A 15,710-nucleotide genomic window follows, 5' to 3' on the forward strand; every position below is an offset into this window, starting at 1 on the left:
TGGTGCTGCTCGACGGAAACCGCGGTGTTACCCGTGCAGAAGCATAACAATAAAGTATTCACCTACGAAGTAACTCCCCTCTCCCATTACAATTTTCTTGGAAAAGTACAGTTGACGTAGAAGTGGTAACTTACTGGACGGTGGATAATAAAACAATTACAGTAGAATAAAAGATGAACCAAGGAATAATTCGTAAACATGTGGGAAGAAGGAAAGGGAAGGTGTTCACGATTGCGTGGAGTTATTTATCAATCTTCGTCCCGTCAGGATGAAGGTGTCGACGAGTAAGGACTTCGCTTACGCGATGACTCCGTTGAAGATCTTGTCGTGGCCTGTAGGTACCTGGCCTCTTCAAGACTACGATGTTTTCTCCGGTATACGTGCCATAACAGCGACTTTCTTCTTGGTATGAAACTCATACTATTATTCTGTTGCGAAGTTAACATGTGTGTTATCCACACGAGAACAAGCATGAGTGGACAAATAGGTGAAACTAGTTCTAGAGTTATATGAAGTTAAATTTTATATATCATAGTATACACATAGATTATTTAAAAAATAGTTGAAATGATATTTTCATTTTTACATAATCGAACTGTGTTTTACGAAAATACATACATACATATTTCCACCGTCTGTCAACTGACTTTTCTCCGAACGTATTAAATGAACTTTCTAAAAGGTCCGCATTGATTCGCACCACTCTTTGTACTCATTATTGTTTTCTTTCCTGACAAATGAATATTTCTATAAATAAGGATTAGAACATTTTAGAGAAATTTAGGGCAAGGAAATTGTGTAAACAACAGGGAATTTAAACGTAGATTGAAGTATCCAATGTTTCCAACATCATTGGCCTTTTTACTGTCTAATTTGTGCACATAATGAATATAGTTTCCGAACAGCTCAAATTGGCGCGTTTAAAGATTGTCGTTCTTTTGTAGCTGCTAATGATAATGATCGTACAATCGGAGATGTACTTAGACAACAGCGATGCCGAGAAAAATCTGGACGGTCTAGTATTCATTACCTGCGGCAGTTTGGCAGCGTCAAAGGTTATACAGTTTCGTATTCGGCCTGCTGCCCTTATCTCGAATTTTACATCCGCGGTTAAGGATTATAACGAATTGCGGGATGAAGAGAAACGAGTGATAGTGCGAAAACACGCTTATATGGCCAGAGTAGCCAGTGCCAGTATGATATTTTTCGCGTATTTCAGCTCGATTCTTTTCATAACTGTGCCAATGCTGGCTGAGGAGGAAGAGAAAGATATAGTTAACGTAACGGAGGAAAGTACATCGGAGTACCCTATACCTTCGGAAAATGTAATGGCACTTGTAAAAATACCGGAAAATTTATACTTCATTGTTTTAATCATAGAATACTTGATGCTGCTATTCACGAGCACTGGAAATCTAGGTAATGTATCGTCGTGTCTTACGAATTGCTCATTGTCAGCAGCCACGCGAATTAACTCCATAAATCGAAATGTAACGATGAATGATAAGTACGAACATCATTTGTTGAAATGCACTTTGCCATTACAATTGCTTTGCTTTTGGCGATAGAAAGAGAAAGCATTAGACGAAACTCGATTGACTTACAGGGGCACGTAATCTGGAATTAATACTTTCTTCCTAGACGAATGTTATAGGAAAAAATACGTAATGTGTGGTCAACTTCATTTCTTTAAATGGAATGATATCCCTTATTTTCTTTACATTACACTAAACCGTTAAAACGTGACTCTCAATTTCTATTCACCATTTCTTTTATCATACTTTGTACGAAAAATGGGCTTTCGATATTAGAATAACTGAAGGTTTAGTCTGGAGCATATAGCGTGCCTGTAATATATGTCTAATGCGTGTTCATCCTGCGCTGAATGTGCGTTTCGTCTCATGCATGTCCAACATGTGATTAATGAGCATTTAGTGTATTCAATATTCCAAGAATTTGCGTTTTTGGAATGTTGAATAAAAATTATTCACTTTGGACAATTAAATGAAGAACTGTATACCAAATTCAATTGATTGGCTTGGCTTCTGAAAGGCTGCAATACCGATACTTGCTCAGGGTTATTTAAGAATATTACATATTTATTTTGCAATATAAATTAGGAAGCGATTCGTTGTTTTTCGGTATCACTTTTCACCTGTGCGGTCAGGTAGAAATTCTGAAACTAGATTTTCAGAGACTGAAAATCGAGGGCGAAAGAACGAGGGAACATTTCAACGTATTAACCAAGAGGCATATTTACTTAATTAAACTGGCCAATATGCTGAACGAGACCATCAGCTCTATCTTGGTTATGCAACTATTCACGAGTTGTATACTTATATGTACAAGCGGTGAACATTCTTACCTCATTCGATAAAATAACACAAAGCCCGATGGCAAAAGTTTATTTAAATACGATCAATATGTTGAGATAATTTGCATCTGTTTTTAGGACTTCAACTCATTCTCGCTCTGAACATTGGAAACATAGTCATGGTTATAAAAACATTCATAGTACTCAGCACTCTCATGGTACAATTGTTTGCATACAGTTACGTGGGCGAATATTTAAGACGTCAAATGGAAGGCATCGCTGACTCGATGTATTTCTGCAACTGGTACGATATACCGAGAAGTGTGGCAAAAGATATTATTTATGTCATTATGAGAGCTCAAGAGCCAGTTTTCCTGAGAGCAGGACAATTCCTCGTTGTTAATATGGAAACATACACGAGTATCATAAAAACTTCTATGTCATATCTTTCAGTTCTTCGAGTTATGGTAAATGCTTGAGGCTGTGTATAATATAGAAACCCAGAGAGTTATATTTATCTAATAAAGCTCAGTAAAATATTTAATGTATTAAGTTAATCGAATGTACGCGATAGATTCTCACTAGGTTGTTATAGTCAATATTTCGTGCAATGACAAACTTCTACTACTTTCTGTTACATTCAGTAGTCCGGAAATAATTAGCCATAAAGCCAAATATAATTAGTATATTACCTTTATCACCACATCAAGCTTCTTATTACTGGTCTGCCTGAACACGAATGACATCACCGGTCTTGCGCTGAAAGCTGTCGACCTGATACTGAAGTTGCCTATGAAGGAAATTTGAAGAAGAAGTCGCGCAAGCCGCCTACAATTCGCACTGGTATGAACTTTGTCAACAGTTGGCAAAGAACCGCGTACTGACAATAAATCATGGAAACACCTGACAACCAGAAAATTCCACCAAATGAACACATTCGCGTTCGAAGAAATACCGAAGATATGAGCTTTCTATATGAGTGTTTTCAAAGTAACGATGAACACGTGAAAACTATTTGAGCGTGAAAGGTAAGTAGTCCTTTTGTCACCCTCGATACATCCCTCGTACAGGAAAAGTGATTCGACGAAGAAGAGCAAGAAAATATTCTCTTACGTAAGACTCAAAATTTTATAAACGTACCTGCATACGAAGGATGCTATAACATATTACACATAAGTATACAGTAAAGTGGATCAGTGTATACACATAAGTAAGAAATTTTCCAGAGTGCAATTTCTGGTCACGGTCGCATCATTTGCTCGCGTTGAAAATAATCGATTGCAATTTAGACGATTCAGTTCTTCCACTTTTCTTATAAGAAACGGTACCCTCTTACTATAAGAAAATAGATCTTTGTTCTTTACATTTGCTATGAAAGTTGAATATTCTTTGAAAACACGGACTAATTTTCAAGACGAATGGCGCTGAACGACAGAAGCAACGTATTAGTTATTAACCGTGCAGAAACATGGCAATAAAGTATTTACCTACAAAATAATCCCACTAGAATTTTCCTGGGAATGTGCCTACTGAACGATAGATAACTGGGTGATTATAGTAGAATAAAAGATAAACCGACACATAAAAATACAATTCGTGAGCATGAGGAAAGAAAGAAACGGTGCATATGCACGATTACGCAGTATTATTTGTCGACCTTCGTGTTGTGAGCATGAAGGCGGCGTTGAATAAAGATTTCGCTTACGCGATGATTCCGATGAAGATCATGTCGTGGCCTGTTGGTACCTGGCCTCTTCAAGACTACAATATTTTTTCCGCTATACGTGTCATAATCACGAGTTTTCTGTTGGTACGAAATTTTTGCCATTCTGTTTCGATGTTGACATGTACGTATACTCGGAGACAAGGAATAAGTGAACAAATAAGTGGAACCTGTTCTAGTGATATAAATTTAAATTTTATTTATTATACACCGATGTGCAAAATTAAAGTAATACTCAATTTTCACCGAAAAGTTGCTGATGTTAAGAGTGTTATAAAATCGTTACAAGGAACCATATAGCAATCATTCTACGCTCATTTTAAATAAAAAGAACCACTAGTTTCAGATGTTTTCGGAATTTATCCCACAGAGTTTCCTGCATCATGTGGTAGAGTAAGAAAGCGAAGCTGCTATCTCGTTCCGAACGTATTTCAAATTCAACAGATTCTACAGACGTTAAAAAATTTTGTTTAGAGTTAAAATGAAGCGCGATAATTTGTACGATGTTTTATTGTACTTTGAGTATTCAGCTGACATTATAATAATAGCGCAAGCAGCTCCTCGTGGGGACTGCACAATCGGAAATTAAGTGTTCCTTCAATTTTGCATGCCAGTGGATATCATTATAGTACAAGAATTATTTAATGTATAATTGAATAATTGAACATTTTTGTATAAACAAGACCTACTTAAAGAAACCTTAAAGAAAGATTGTATTATCATTGTACATTAGTTGTGTTCTTCTTCAGAAACACATGTCTTATTTCAATAAATTTGATTATGACAAGGAAATTGTGTAAACAATTGTGAATTAAAAAGGAAATTAAAATGTAGTTTTTGAGTAGGTGAAATTGGCGCGGTTAAAAAATTGTCATTCTTTTATAGCTACTGATGGTAACGATCGTGCAGTCGGAGATGTATTTAGACAGCAAGGACGCCGAGAAAAATCTCGACGCATTAGTGATACTATCCTGCGGCATTCTGGCGTTGTCAAAGATCATTCGTTTTCGTATTCGGCCTGCTGCCCTTATCTCGAATTTTACGTCCGCGATTGAGGATTATAACGAATTGTGGGACGAAGAGAAACGAGTGATAGTGCGAAAACACGCTTATATGACCAGAGTGGCTAGTGCCAGTATGTTATTTTTCGCGTATTTCAGCTCGATTGTTTTCATAACTGTGCCAATGCTGGCTGATGAGGAAGAGAAAAATGTAGTTAACGCAACGGAGGAAAGTACATCGGAGTACCCTATACCTTCGGAAAATGTAATGGCACTTATAAAAATACCGGAAAATTTATACGTCATTGTTTTTATCATAGAATACTTGATGCTGCTATTCACAAGCACTGGAAATCTAGGTAATGTATCGTCGTGTCTTACGAATTGCTTATTGTCAGAAGCCACGCTAGTTAACTTCATAAATTGAAATGTAACGATGAATGATAAGTACGAACATCATTTGTTAAAATGTACTTTGCCATTACAATTGCTTCGCTTTTGACGATATAAAGAGAAAGCATTGGACGAAATTCGATTGACTTACAGGGGCACGTAATCTGGAATTAATACTTTCTTCCTAGGCGAATGTTATAGGAAAAAATACGTAATGTGTGGTCAACTTCATTTCTTTAAATGGAATGAAATTCTTTGTTTTATTTGCACTACCGTTAACCGTTAAAACGTGACGCTCGATTTACATTCGTCATTTCTTTTATCACACTTCGTACGAAGAATTTGTGCTTCTGAAATGATGAATAGAAATTATTCACATTGGACAATTAAATTAAGAACTGTATACCAAATGCAGTTGATTGGCTTGGCTTCTAAGAGGCTGAAATATCGATACGTGCACAGGGTAGTTTAAGAATCTTACTCATTTATTTTGAAATATAAATTAGGAAGCGATACGTTGTTTTTCGGTATCACTTTTCACCTGTGCGGTCAGGTAGAAATTCTGAAACTAGATTTCCAGAGACTGAAAATCGAGGGCGAAAGAACGAGGGAACATTTCAACGTATTAACCAGGAGGCACATTTACTTAATTAAACTGGCCAATATGCTGAACGAGACCATCAGCTCTATCTTGGCTGTGCAACTATTCACGAGTTGTATACTTATTTGTACAAGCGGTGAACATTCTTATCTCACTCGATAAAATGACAGGAAGCCTGTTGGCAGAAGTTTATTTAATTACGATCAATATGTTGGAATAATTTGCATCTGTTTTTAGGACTTCAACTCATTCTCGCTCTGAGCATTGGAAACATCGTCATGGTTATAAAAACATTTATGGTACTCAGCGCTCTCATGGTACAATTATTTGCATACAGTTACGTGGGCGAATATTTAAGACGTCAAATGGAAGGCATCGCTGACTCGATGTATTTCTGCAACTGGTACGATATACCGAGAAGTGTGGCAAAAGATATTATTTATGTCATTATGAGAGCTCAAGAGCCAGTTTTCCTGAGAGCAGGACAATTCCTCGTTGTTAATATGGAAACGTACACGAGTATCATAAAAACTTCTATGTCATATCTTTCAGTTCTTCGAGTTATGGTAAACGGTTGAGGCTGTGTATAATATAGAAACCCAGAGAGTTATATTTATCTAATAAAGCTGAATAAAATATTTAATGTATTATTTTTGACGAGTCAATATTCATTTCAAATATTCAAAATTAAATTGGTCGAATGTGCACAATAGATTCTCACAAGGCTGTTATAGTCAGTATCTCGTGCAATGACAAATAATGAATTATGCATGTATATATGTACGTACATATTTAATTATATAATACGGTTAAATAATGGTAGGTGACGTAGGACGATTTGGTAATGTACTGACAACAATAATGGTACTCCTTGTAAAAATGAAATGTATAGCTTATACTACTTTTTATTACATTGAGTAGTCCGTAAATAATTAGCTATAAAGCCAAATGTAATTAGTATATTACCTTTATCACCACTTCAAGCTTCTTATTACTGGTCTGCCTAAACACGGATGACATCATCGGTCTTGCACTGAAAGCTGTCGACCTGATACTGAAGTTGCCTATGAAACTGCAGCTTTACGTTTACGCAGGCGACACTGCCGAATCTCGATTTGAAGAAATTGCGCAAGCCACCTACAATTCGCACTGGTATGAACTTTGACAACAGTTGGCAAAGAATTGCATACTGACAATAAAACATGGAAACACCTGACAACCAGAAAATTCCACCAAATGAACACATTCGCGTTCGAAGAAATACCGAAGATATGAGCTTTCTATATGAGTGTTTTCAAAGTAATGATGAACACGTGAAGACCATTTGATCGTGAAAGGTTCGTATTCCTTTCAGCACCCTCGGTACATCCCTCGTACAGAACAAGTGATATTACTGCTATTCCACGAGGAAGAGCAACGAAATATTCTCTTACGTAAGACTCAAACTTTCATAAACGTACCTGCTGACGAAGCATGCTATAACATATTACACATAAGTATACAATGGATTGGATCAGTGTATACACATAAATAAGAAATTTTCCAGAGTGCAATTTCCGGTAACGATCGCACCACTTGCTTGCGTTGAAAATAATCGATTGCAATTTAGATGATTCAGTTCTACCACTTTTCTTATAAGAAACAGTACCCTCTTACTATAAGAAAATAGATCTTTGTTCTTTACGTTTGCTTACACGCCGTTGAAACCTTTGCCTGACAGTTTCCGATGAAAGATGAATATCCTACGAAAAAACAGATCAATTTTCGAAGCGCATGTGTAGAATGTATAGTAACGACCTGCTATGAAAGTTGAATATTCTTTGAAAACATGTACTAATTTTCAAGACGAATGGCACTGGACGACAGAAGCAACGTATTAGTTATTAATCATGCAGAACATGGCTATGAAGTATTTACCTACAAAGTAATCCCCACTAGAATTTTCTTGGGAATGTGCCTACTGGACGATAGATAACTGGGTGATTATAGTAGAATAAAAGATAAACGGAAACATAGAAATACAATTCGTGAGCATGAGGAAAGAAAGAAGGGGTGCATATGCACGAGTACGCGGAATTACATGTCGACCTTCGTGTTGTGAGCATGAAGGTGACGTTGAATAAAGATTTCGCTTACGCGATGACTCCGATGAAGATCCTGTCGTGGCCTGTTGGTACCTGGCCTCTTCAAGACTACAATATTTTTTCCGCTATGCGTGTCATAATCACGAGTTTTCTTCTGGTACGAAATTTTTGCCATTCTGTATCGATGTTGACATGTACGTATACTCGGAGACAAGAAATAAGTGAACAAATAAGTGGAACCTGTTCTAGTGATATAAATTTAAATTTTATTTATTTTAATAATTTGTGCGATGTTTTATTGAACTTTGAGTTTATTGACTTTGCACAGTCGGAAATTAAGTGTTCATTTAATTTTGCATGCCAGTGGATATCATTATAGTACAAAAATTATTTAATGGATAATTGAAATAATTGAACATTTTTGTATAAACAAGACCTACTTAAAGAAACTTTAAAGAAAGATTGTATTATCATTGCACATTACTTGTGTTCTTCTTCAGAAACAAATGTCTTATTTTAATAAATTTGATTATGGCAAGGATATTGTATAAACAATAGTGAATTAAAAAGGAAATTAAAATGTGGTTTTTGAGTATGTGAAATTGGCGCGGTTAAAAATTGTCATTCTTTTATAGCTACTAATGCTAACGATCGTGCAGTCGGAGATGTATTTAGACAGCAACGATGCCGAGAAAAATCTCGACGCATTAGTAATACTATCCTGCGGCATTCTGGCGGTGTCAAAGGTCGTTCGATTTCGTATTCGGCCGGCTGGTCTTATCTCGAACTTCACCTCGGCGGTTGAGGATTATAACAAATTGTATGACCAAGAGAAAGGCGTGATACTGCGAAGACACGCTTACATGGGCAGAGTGGCAGGTATCGGTGTGGTACTTTTCGCATATTTCAGCGCAACTCTCTTCATGTCTGTGCCAATGCTGGCTGCGGAGGAAGTGAAAGATGTAGTTAACGTAACGGAAGATAATACTCCGGAATATCCTATACCGTCCGAAAAAGTAATGGCACTTATAAAAATGCCGGATAATTTATACTTCATTGTTTTCATCATGGAGTACTTGATGTTGTTATTAACGAGCAATGGAAATCTAGGTACTGTATCATCGTGTTTTACGAATTACTTATTACCAGTAGCCATGCGAATCAATTCCACAATTTGACAAGTGAAAGAGATCGATAAGTAAGGGCAACATGTATTGCATATACTTTGAAATTACAATATCCAGCTTTGTATTATCTGCTGTTGAGATGTTGAGATCCAATTATTCATTTTGAACAAAGAAAATAAGTGCGTGAAAGAAAATGGAATTGATGAGTTTGGGTTCAATGATGCGCGAATACCGATACATGTTTAAAGTAGCATTAGTATCTTGCTTATTTATTTTTCAACACAAATTAGGTAGCGATTCGTTGTTCTTCGGTATTATATTTCACCTGTGTGGTCAAGTGGAAATTCTGAGGCTCGACTTCAGGAGACTGAGCAACGACAACGAAAGAACAATAGAACATTTCATCGCACTCTCCAAGAGGCATGTTTACTTATTGAAACTAGCCAAGATGCTGAACGAGACGATCAGCTCTATCTTGGCCGTGCAGCTATTCACGAGTTGTATAGTTATTTGTACAAGCGGTGAACATTCTTACATCACTTAATAAAATGACGCGAAGCACAATGGCATAAGTTTATTTAATACGATTAATGTATTATATGTATAATGTATATATGATTTGCATCTGTTTTTAGGACTTCAATTCATTATCGCTCTGAGCGTTGGAAACATCGTCATGACGATAAAATCGTTTATAGTACTGAGCACTCTGTTAGTGCAATTATTTGCATACAGCTACGTGGGCGAATATTTAAAGCGTCAAATGGAAGGCATCGGTGATTCGGCGTATTTCAGCATCTGGTACGATATACCAAAAAGTGTTGCAAAAGATATTATTTATGTTATTATGAGAACTCAGGATCCAGTTTTCCTGAAGGCTGGAAAATTTTTTATTGTTAATATGGAAACGTACATGAGTATTATAAAAACTTCTATGTCGTATCTCTCAGTTCTACGGGTAATGGTAACTGCTTGAGGACTTGTATAATGTAGAAATCTAGGAAGTCATGTAAATCTAATAAAGTACAATAAAATATTTAGTATTATTAAAATATTCGGTGATTCGATATTCATTTCAAGTGCTCAAAATCAAATTGATCGAATGTGCGCAGAAAATCGGCTCAATAAGCTGTAGTTAATAATTCATACAATGATCGACAGAACATACAATAGTGCCGTTTATGTATCGCGGAATACCACGCGTCGAAAACGTTTGAAATATATGTATACGTAGATACACATTTAAATAAATGGTATATAAATACAGATTTAATTATGGTAAGTAATGTAAGTTTGTTCAGTGACGTATTGAAATTAAATGCTGCTTCCCTGTAAAAACTGGCATATATTATTCGTTCGCGTTCTATCTCCATATTTTTCATATGAATATGGAATTGACTATTAAACGTATTCTCATTCACAAAACACTATGTTTGGAATCTATTGGAGTGTCAGAGGATTAGGAAGGTATCACTGATCTTGGAAAGAATAATTTGGAAGAAAATTGAAATTGCTTAGCTAGTCAGGATTGACCAGGACGAGAATTTGAAAATCTTATCGCGTCTAGCGATGGGACATGTTACTTATCCCGTGAATCGATAGTATCTGTACAAACGGACCGTGTTTCCAGGCGCTATACAGCGGAAACCGTGTAATCAGTGGTAGAAGAAAGTTGAGAGATGAAATTTATTTGAAAAAAATGCTCGGTAAATTCTAATTTCGTCATGGTACAATGGCATACGGAGAGAACAACGTCCCCTGTGCGTTAAAGGCAGATATTGCAATAAATGTACATGTACATACCTACAAGCTTGAAAACGCGCTGACGTTTCGAATACTGCTACATCTCGATATCTGTCGGGTCAAGTAAGCATCGATGCCACACTAATGATGATCAGATGGAGACACGCACAACACCTTAGTCCACAACAACAACCAGCAGTTCTTTCTGTTCAGATGAACGTGAATTCAAAATTTGCTGCAGCGTAGGGTCGGAAATTCGACTTCAGCAGGGATCGATCTCGTCACAAACATTCCGTGATGTGTTCGTACCATTTGCTACAAATTTTAAACTGTAAGTTCTGAACACAGAGTACCGGCGTTCCACTCACACTGGCTGATACGTGGAAAGGAAGTGCGAACGGCCAACTGCTCGTGTCTGTCTCACGAAATCGTTACAGCTGTACACGGCGGTTATTTGTACGGTGGTTTGCTGTGCGGTTTATACTCGTAATTTTTTGGTTTCAGACGCGTACGTAGCGTGGATACAAAAGGCGGTTTTTATTTCCGTACCAAGTCGGTTACAAATTCCCATCTACGTACCGTGTTTCGCTTGACAGATGCTTGATCTACGTATAACTACGTATACGCAGTGCTGCTGTCGGTATCGCTTCCAGATGTACAATGGCATCGTGGTTCGCATTCAATTCTCTCGATTAGTATCCAGTGGGGATCGATGAGCACGCATCCTTACGTAGTGGGGCCCCGCTCACCACCCGCTCCGTGACCGTTTCTTCAGAAGGATCACGCGAATCGGAGAACTAATATGGTGAGAAAGCTGTTACGATTACTACATACTACCACTGTTCGATGAATCTGCATGTAACTGATATGGTTTTAAGCTGATGTTCCAATACTTCTGACTACGGATTTTTATCCAATTTCAGGTTTCGGAGAACATAATGAAAAGAGAAAAAATCTCGGTAGAAAATAATTTTCCTACCAAGTATTGTGGAAAACGCTACGCTATGAGCATATTGTATATTTTTTGAAATTGCAAGTATCCTGTGCAATTTTTCACTTTCAAACAAATCCGCAATCTGCTTATGACTGTATACATATATAAATACATATGTATTTTAGGATAGAAATTTCGAATGTATATATATTTTAGAATATTTGTAATATAGAAGTACATGGTATAAGAGAAATATAAAAAATCGAAGAAAAGATTATTTTTTCGCGTAAAGCGATTCCTATTTTTTTAACTATGGTGTGCCTTACTCTGTTTAGATGTTCCAAAACTCAGCGAATTCATGACCAAATCTGAACGGTCCCTAGAGAATGAACGATTATTTTCTGGCAAGTTACTGCGTATTGGCATTGCAGGTAATGCACACGTTCTTCTGTCAATCTCGTGATTTCTTGTGTCTCCTACGTGACACAGCCGAGTCTCGATCCAGAGAGATCGCACAAACCGTCTGCAATTCGCCGCGGTATCAACCTCGAGAAGACAATTAGCAAGATACTCAGAATGCATCGTGGGAACTTGTCCTACCTCGTGACAGAATGTAAATTCCTCTCGATGAATATGTTCACTTTCAAAGAAATACGACAGACACCAGATTTCTTACTTCTCCGTTTTGGAAGTAACGCGAGGCACACGAAGACCATTAAATCCCGAGTGCTATGTGTTCCTTCCGCCATCCTCGAAGCGTTGCTAGTGAAGCAAAGGCAATATTTCCGTAAGTCGATAAGGAAGAGCGAAATTTTCTCTAATATACGACTCAAACTTCCACAAACATATCTACGTACGAAGCATGCTATAATCTATTAAACATAAGTACACAATGGTTTGGATCGTTGTATGCGAATAAATAAGAAAATTTCCAAAGTGCAATTTCGAGAACGCCCATCACGACCGCACCATTTGCTTGCGACGAAAATAATCGATTGCAATTTAGACGATTCGGTTTTTCCACTTTTCATATAAGAAAGGGTAGCTTGTTACTATAAGAAAATAGATCTTTGTTCTTTACATCTGCTTACATAACGTTGAAACCCTAGCCTGACAATTTCCGATGAAAGATGAATACCCTACGAAAACACAGATCAATTTTCGAAGCGAATGTGTAGTATAACAACTTATTATATAAGTTGAATATTCTTTCAAAACACGGACTAATTTTCAAGACGAATGCCGCTGGACGATAGAAGCAATGTATTACTTATTAATCGCGCAGAAGCATAGCAATAAAGTATTTCCCTACAAAGTAAACCTCGCTAGAATTTTCTTGTGCCCACTGAACGATAGATAATTGAGCGATTATAGTAGAATAAAAGATAAACCGGAACATAGAAATACAATTCGTGAGCATGAAGGAAGAAAGAAAGGGTGCATATGCACGATTACGCGGAATTATATGTCGATCTTTGTGTTGTGAGCATGAGGGCGACGTTGAATAAGGATTTCGCTTACGCGATAACTCCGATGAAGATCATGTCGTGGCCTGTTGGTACCTGGCCTCTTCAAGACTACAATATTCTTTCCGCTATGCGTGCCATATTCACGATTTTTCTTGTGGTATGAAATTTTTGCCATTCTGTTTCGATGTTGACATGTACGTATACTCGGAGACAAGCATTGAGTGAACAAATAAGTGGAACTTGTCCTAGTGATATAAATTTAAATTTTATTTATTATACACCGATTTTGTCTGAACCTGATAAGTAAACTTTCTAGAAAATTCGCAATCATCCGCACCACTCTATGTAAATTCCACTTTGTAAATTTTATTATTACTGCATATTACTTGTGTTCTTCTTCCGAAACACACGACTATGGCAAGGAAATTGTGTAAACAATAGTGAATTAAAAAGGAGATTAAAATGTGATTTCTGAGCAGCTAAAATTGACGTGTTTAAAAATTCTTATTCTTTTGTAGCTACTAATGCTAATGATCGTGCAATTGGAGATGTATTTGGACAGCAGCTAAAATTGACGTGTTTAAAAATTCTTATTCTTTTGTAGCTACTAATGCTAATGATCGTGCAATTGGAGATGTATTTGGACAGCAGCGACGCTGAGAAGAATCTGGACGGTCTAGTACTTATTACTTGCGGCATTCTGGCAATGTCAAAGATCCTGCAGTTTCGTATTCGCCCCGCTGGCCTTATCTCAAATTTTACCTCGGCGGTTAAAGATTATAACGAATTGAATGACCAAGAGAAACGAGTGATAGTACGAAGACACGCTTATATGGGCAGAGTGGCAGGTATCAGTGTGGTATTTTTCGCATATTTCGGTTCAACTCTCTTCATGACTCTGCCAATGCTGGCTGCGGAGGAAGTGGAAGATATAGTTAACGTAACGGAAGATAATACTCCGGAATACCCTATACCTTCCGAAAAAGTGATGGAACTTATAAAAATGCCGGATAATTTATACTTCATTGTTTTCATCGTGGAGTACTTGATGTTGTTATTAACGAGCAATGGAAATCTAGGTACTGTATCATCGTGCCTTACGAATTACTTATTACCAGTAGCCATGCGAATCAATTCCACAATTTGACAAGTGAAAGAGATCGATAAGTAAGGGCAACATGTATTGCATATACTTTGAAATTACAATATCCAGCTTTGTATTATCTGCTGTTGAGATGTTGAGTTCCAATTATTCATTTTGAACAAAGAAAATAAGTGCGTGAAAGAAAATGGAATTGATGAGTTTGGGTTCAATGATGCGCGAATACCGATACATGTTTAAAGTAGCATTAGTATCTTGCTTATTTATTTTTCAACACAAATTAGGTAGCGATTCGTTGTTCTTCGGTATCATTTTTCACCTGTGTGGTCAAGTGGAAGTTCTGAGACTAGAGTTCAGCAGACTGAGCAACGAGAACGAAAAAGCAAAGGAACATTTCAACGTATTAAGCAAGAGGCATGTTTACTTACTGAACCTAGCTAAAATGCTGGACGATACGATCAGCTCTATCTTGGCTGTGCAATTATTCACGAGTTGTATACTTATTTGTACAACCGGTGAACATTCTTACATTACTTGATAAAATGACATTAAATGGTATAAATTTATTTAAATAAGATGAACGTGTTAGAATGATTTACACCTGTTTTCAGGACTACAGTTCATTATCGCTCTGAGTGTGGGAAACATCGTCATGGTGATAAAAACGTTTATAGTACTGAGCACTCTGTTAGTGCAATTATTTGCATACAGCTACGTGGGCGAATATTTAAAGCGTCAAATGGAAGGCATCGGTGATTCGGTATATTTCTGCAGCTGGTACGATATACCGAAAAGTGTGGCAAAAGATATTATTTATGTTATTATGAGAACTCAAGATCCAGTTTACCTGAAGGCTGGAAGATTCTTTATTGTTAATATGGAAACGTACATGAGTATTATGAAAACTTCTATGTCGTATCTTTCAGTTCTACGGGTAATGATAAATGCTTGAGGACTTGTATAATATAGAAATCTAGGAAACCATATTAATATAATAAAGCACAATAAAGTATTTAATATTATTAAAATATTTTGTAATTCAACATTCATTTCAAATACTCAAAATCAAATTGATCGGGTGTGTGCAGCAGATCAATAAGTTCAATAAACTGTAGTTAGTAATTCGTGGGACGACCAACAGATGATGCACACAGAAAACATTTAAATATACAGGTGTTCGTCTACGTGTGTTAGTAAATTTAAGGGTGATTCCTGAAAA

At 36.8% G+C, this 15,710-nt stretch overlaps 3 protein-coding genes across 3 annotated transcripts; all 3 read left to right on the forward strand.

Annotated features, from left to right (window-relative positions):
* Window positions 1–268: 268 nt before the first annotated feature.
* LOC100647639 (odorant receptor 47a-like) lies at window positions 269–3,430 on the forward strand. The gene is made up of 4 exons (XM_048412860.1): window positions 269–406; window positions 945–1,419; window positions 2,121–2,351; window positions 2,453–3,430. The coding sequence occupies exons 1-4, from the start codon at window positions 269–271 to the stop codon at window positions 2,791–2,793; spliced, it is 1,185 nt and encodes a 394-aa protein (XP_048268817.1). The 3' UTR covers window positions 2,794–3,430.
* A 45-nt stretch (window positions 3,431–3,475) lies between these two features.
* Window positions 3,476–10,297, forward strand: LOC100646243. The gene is made up of 8 exons (XM_048412755.1): window positions 3,476–4,124; window positions 4,923–5,397; window positions 5,938–6,168; window positions 6,270–6,605; window positions 8,071–8,273; window positions 8,752–9,226; window positions 9,534–9,764; window positions 9,879–10,297. Exons 1-8 carry the CDS (start codon window positions 3,942–3,944, stop codon window positions 10,217–10,219), a joined length of 2,475 nt encoding a protein of 824 aa, XP_048268712.1. The 5' UTR covers window positions 3,476–3,941; the 3' UTR covers window positions 10,220–10,297.
* Window positions 10,298–12,252: 1,955 nt separating this feature from the next.
* LOC100647647 (odorant receptor Or2) lies at window positions 12,253–15,513 on the forward strand. Its single transcript, XM_048412859.1, has 4 exons — window positions 12,253–13,546; window positions 13,994–14,468; window positions 14,776–15,006; window positions 15,103–15,513. Exons 1-4 carry the CDS (start codon window positions 13,364–13,366, stop codon window positions 15,441–15,443), a joined length of 1,230 nt encoding a protein of 409 aa, XP_048268816.1. The 5' UTR covers window positions 12,253–13,363; the 3' UTR covers window positions 15,444–15,513.
* The last annotated feature ends 197 nt before the right edge of the window (window positions 15,514–15,710 follow it).

This window comes from Bombus terrestris, chromosome 15 (assembly GCF_910591885.1).
Source record: "Bombus terrestris chromosome 15, iyBomTerr1.2, whole genome shotgun sequence".
In the NCBI taxonomy this organism is placed as follows: domain Eukaryota; kingdom Metazoa; phylum Arthropoda; class Insecta; order Hymenoptera; family Apidae; genus Bombus; species Bombus terrestris.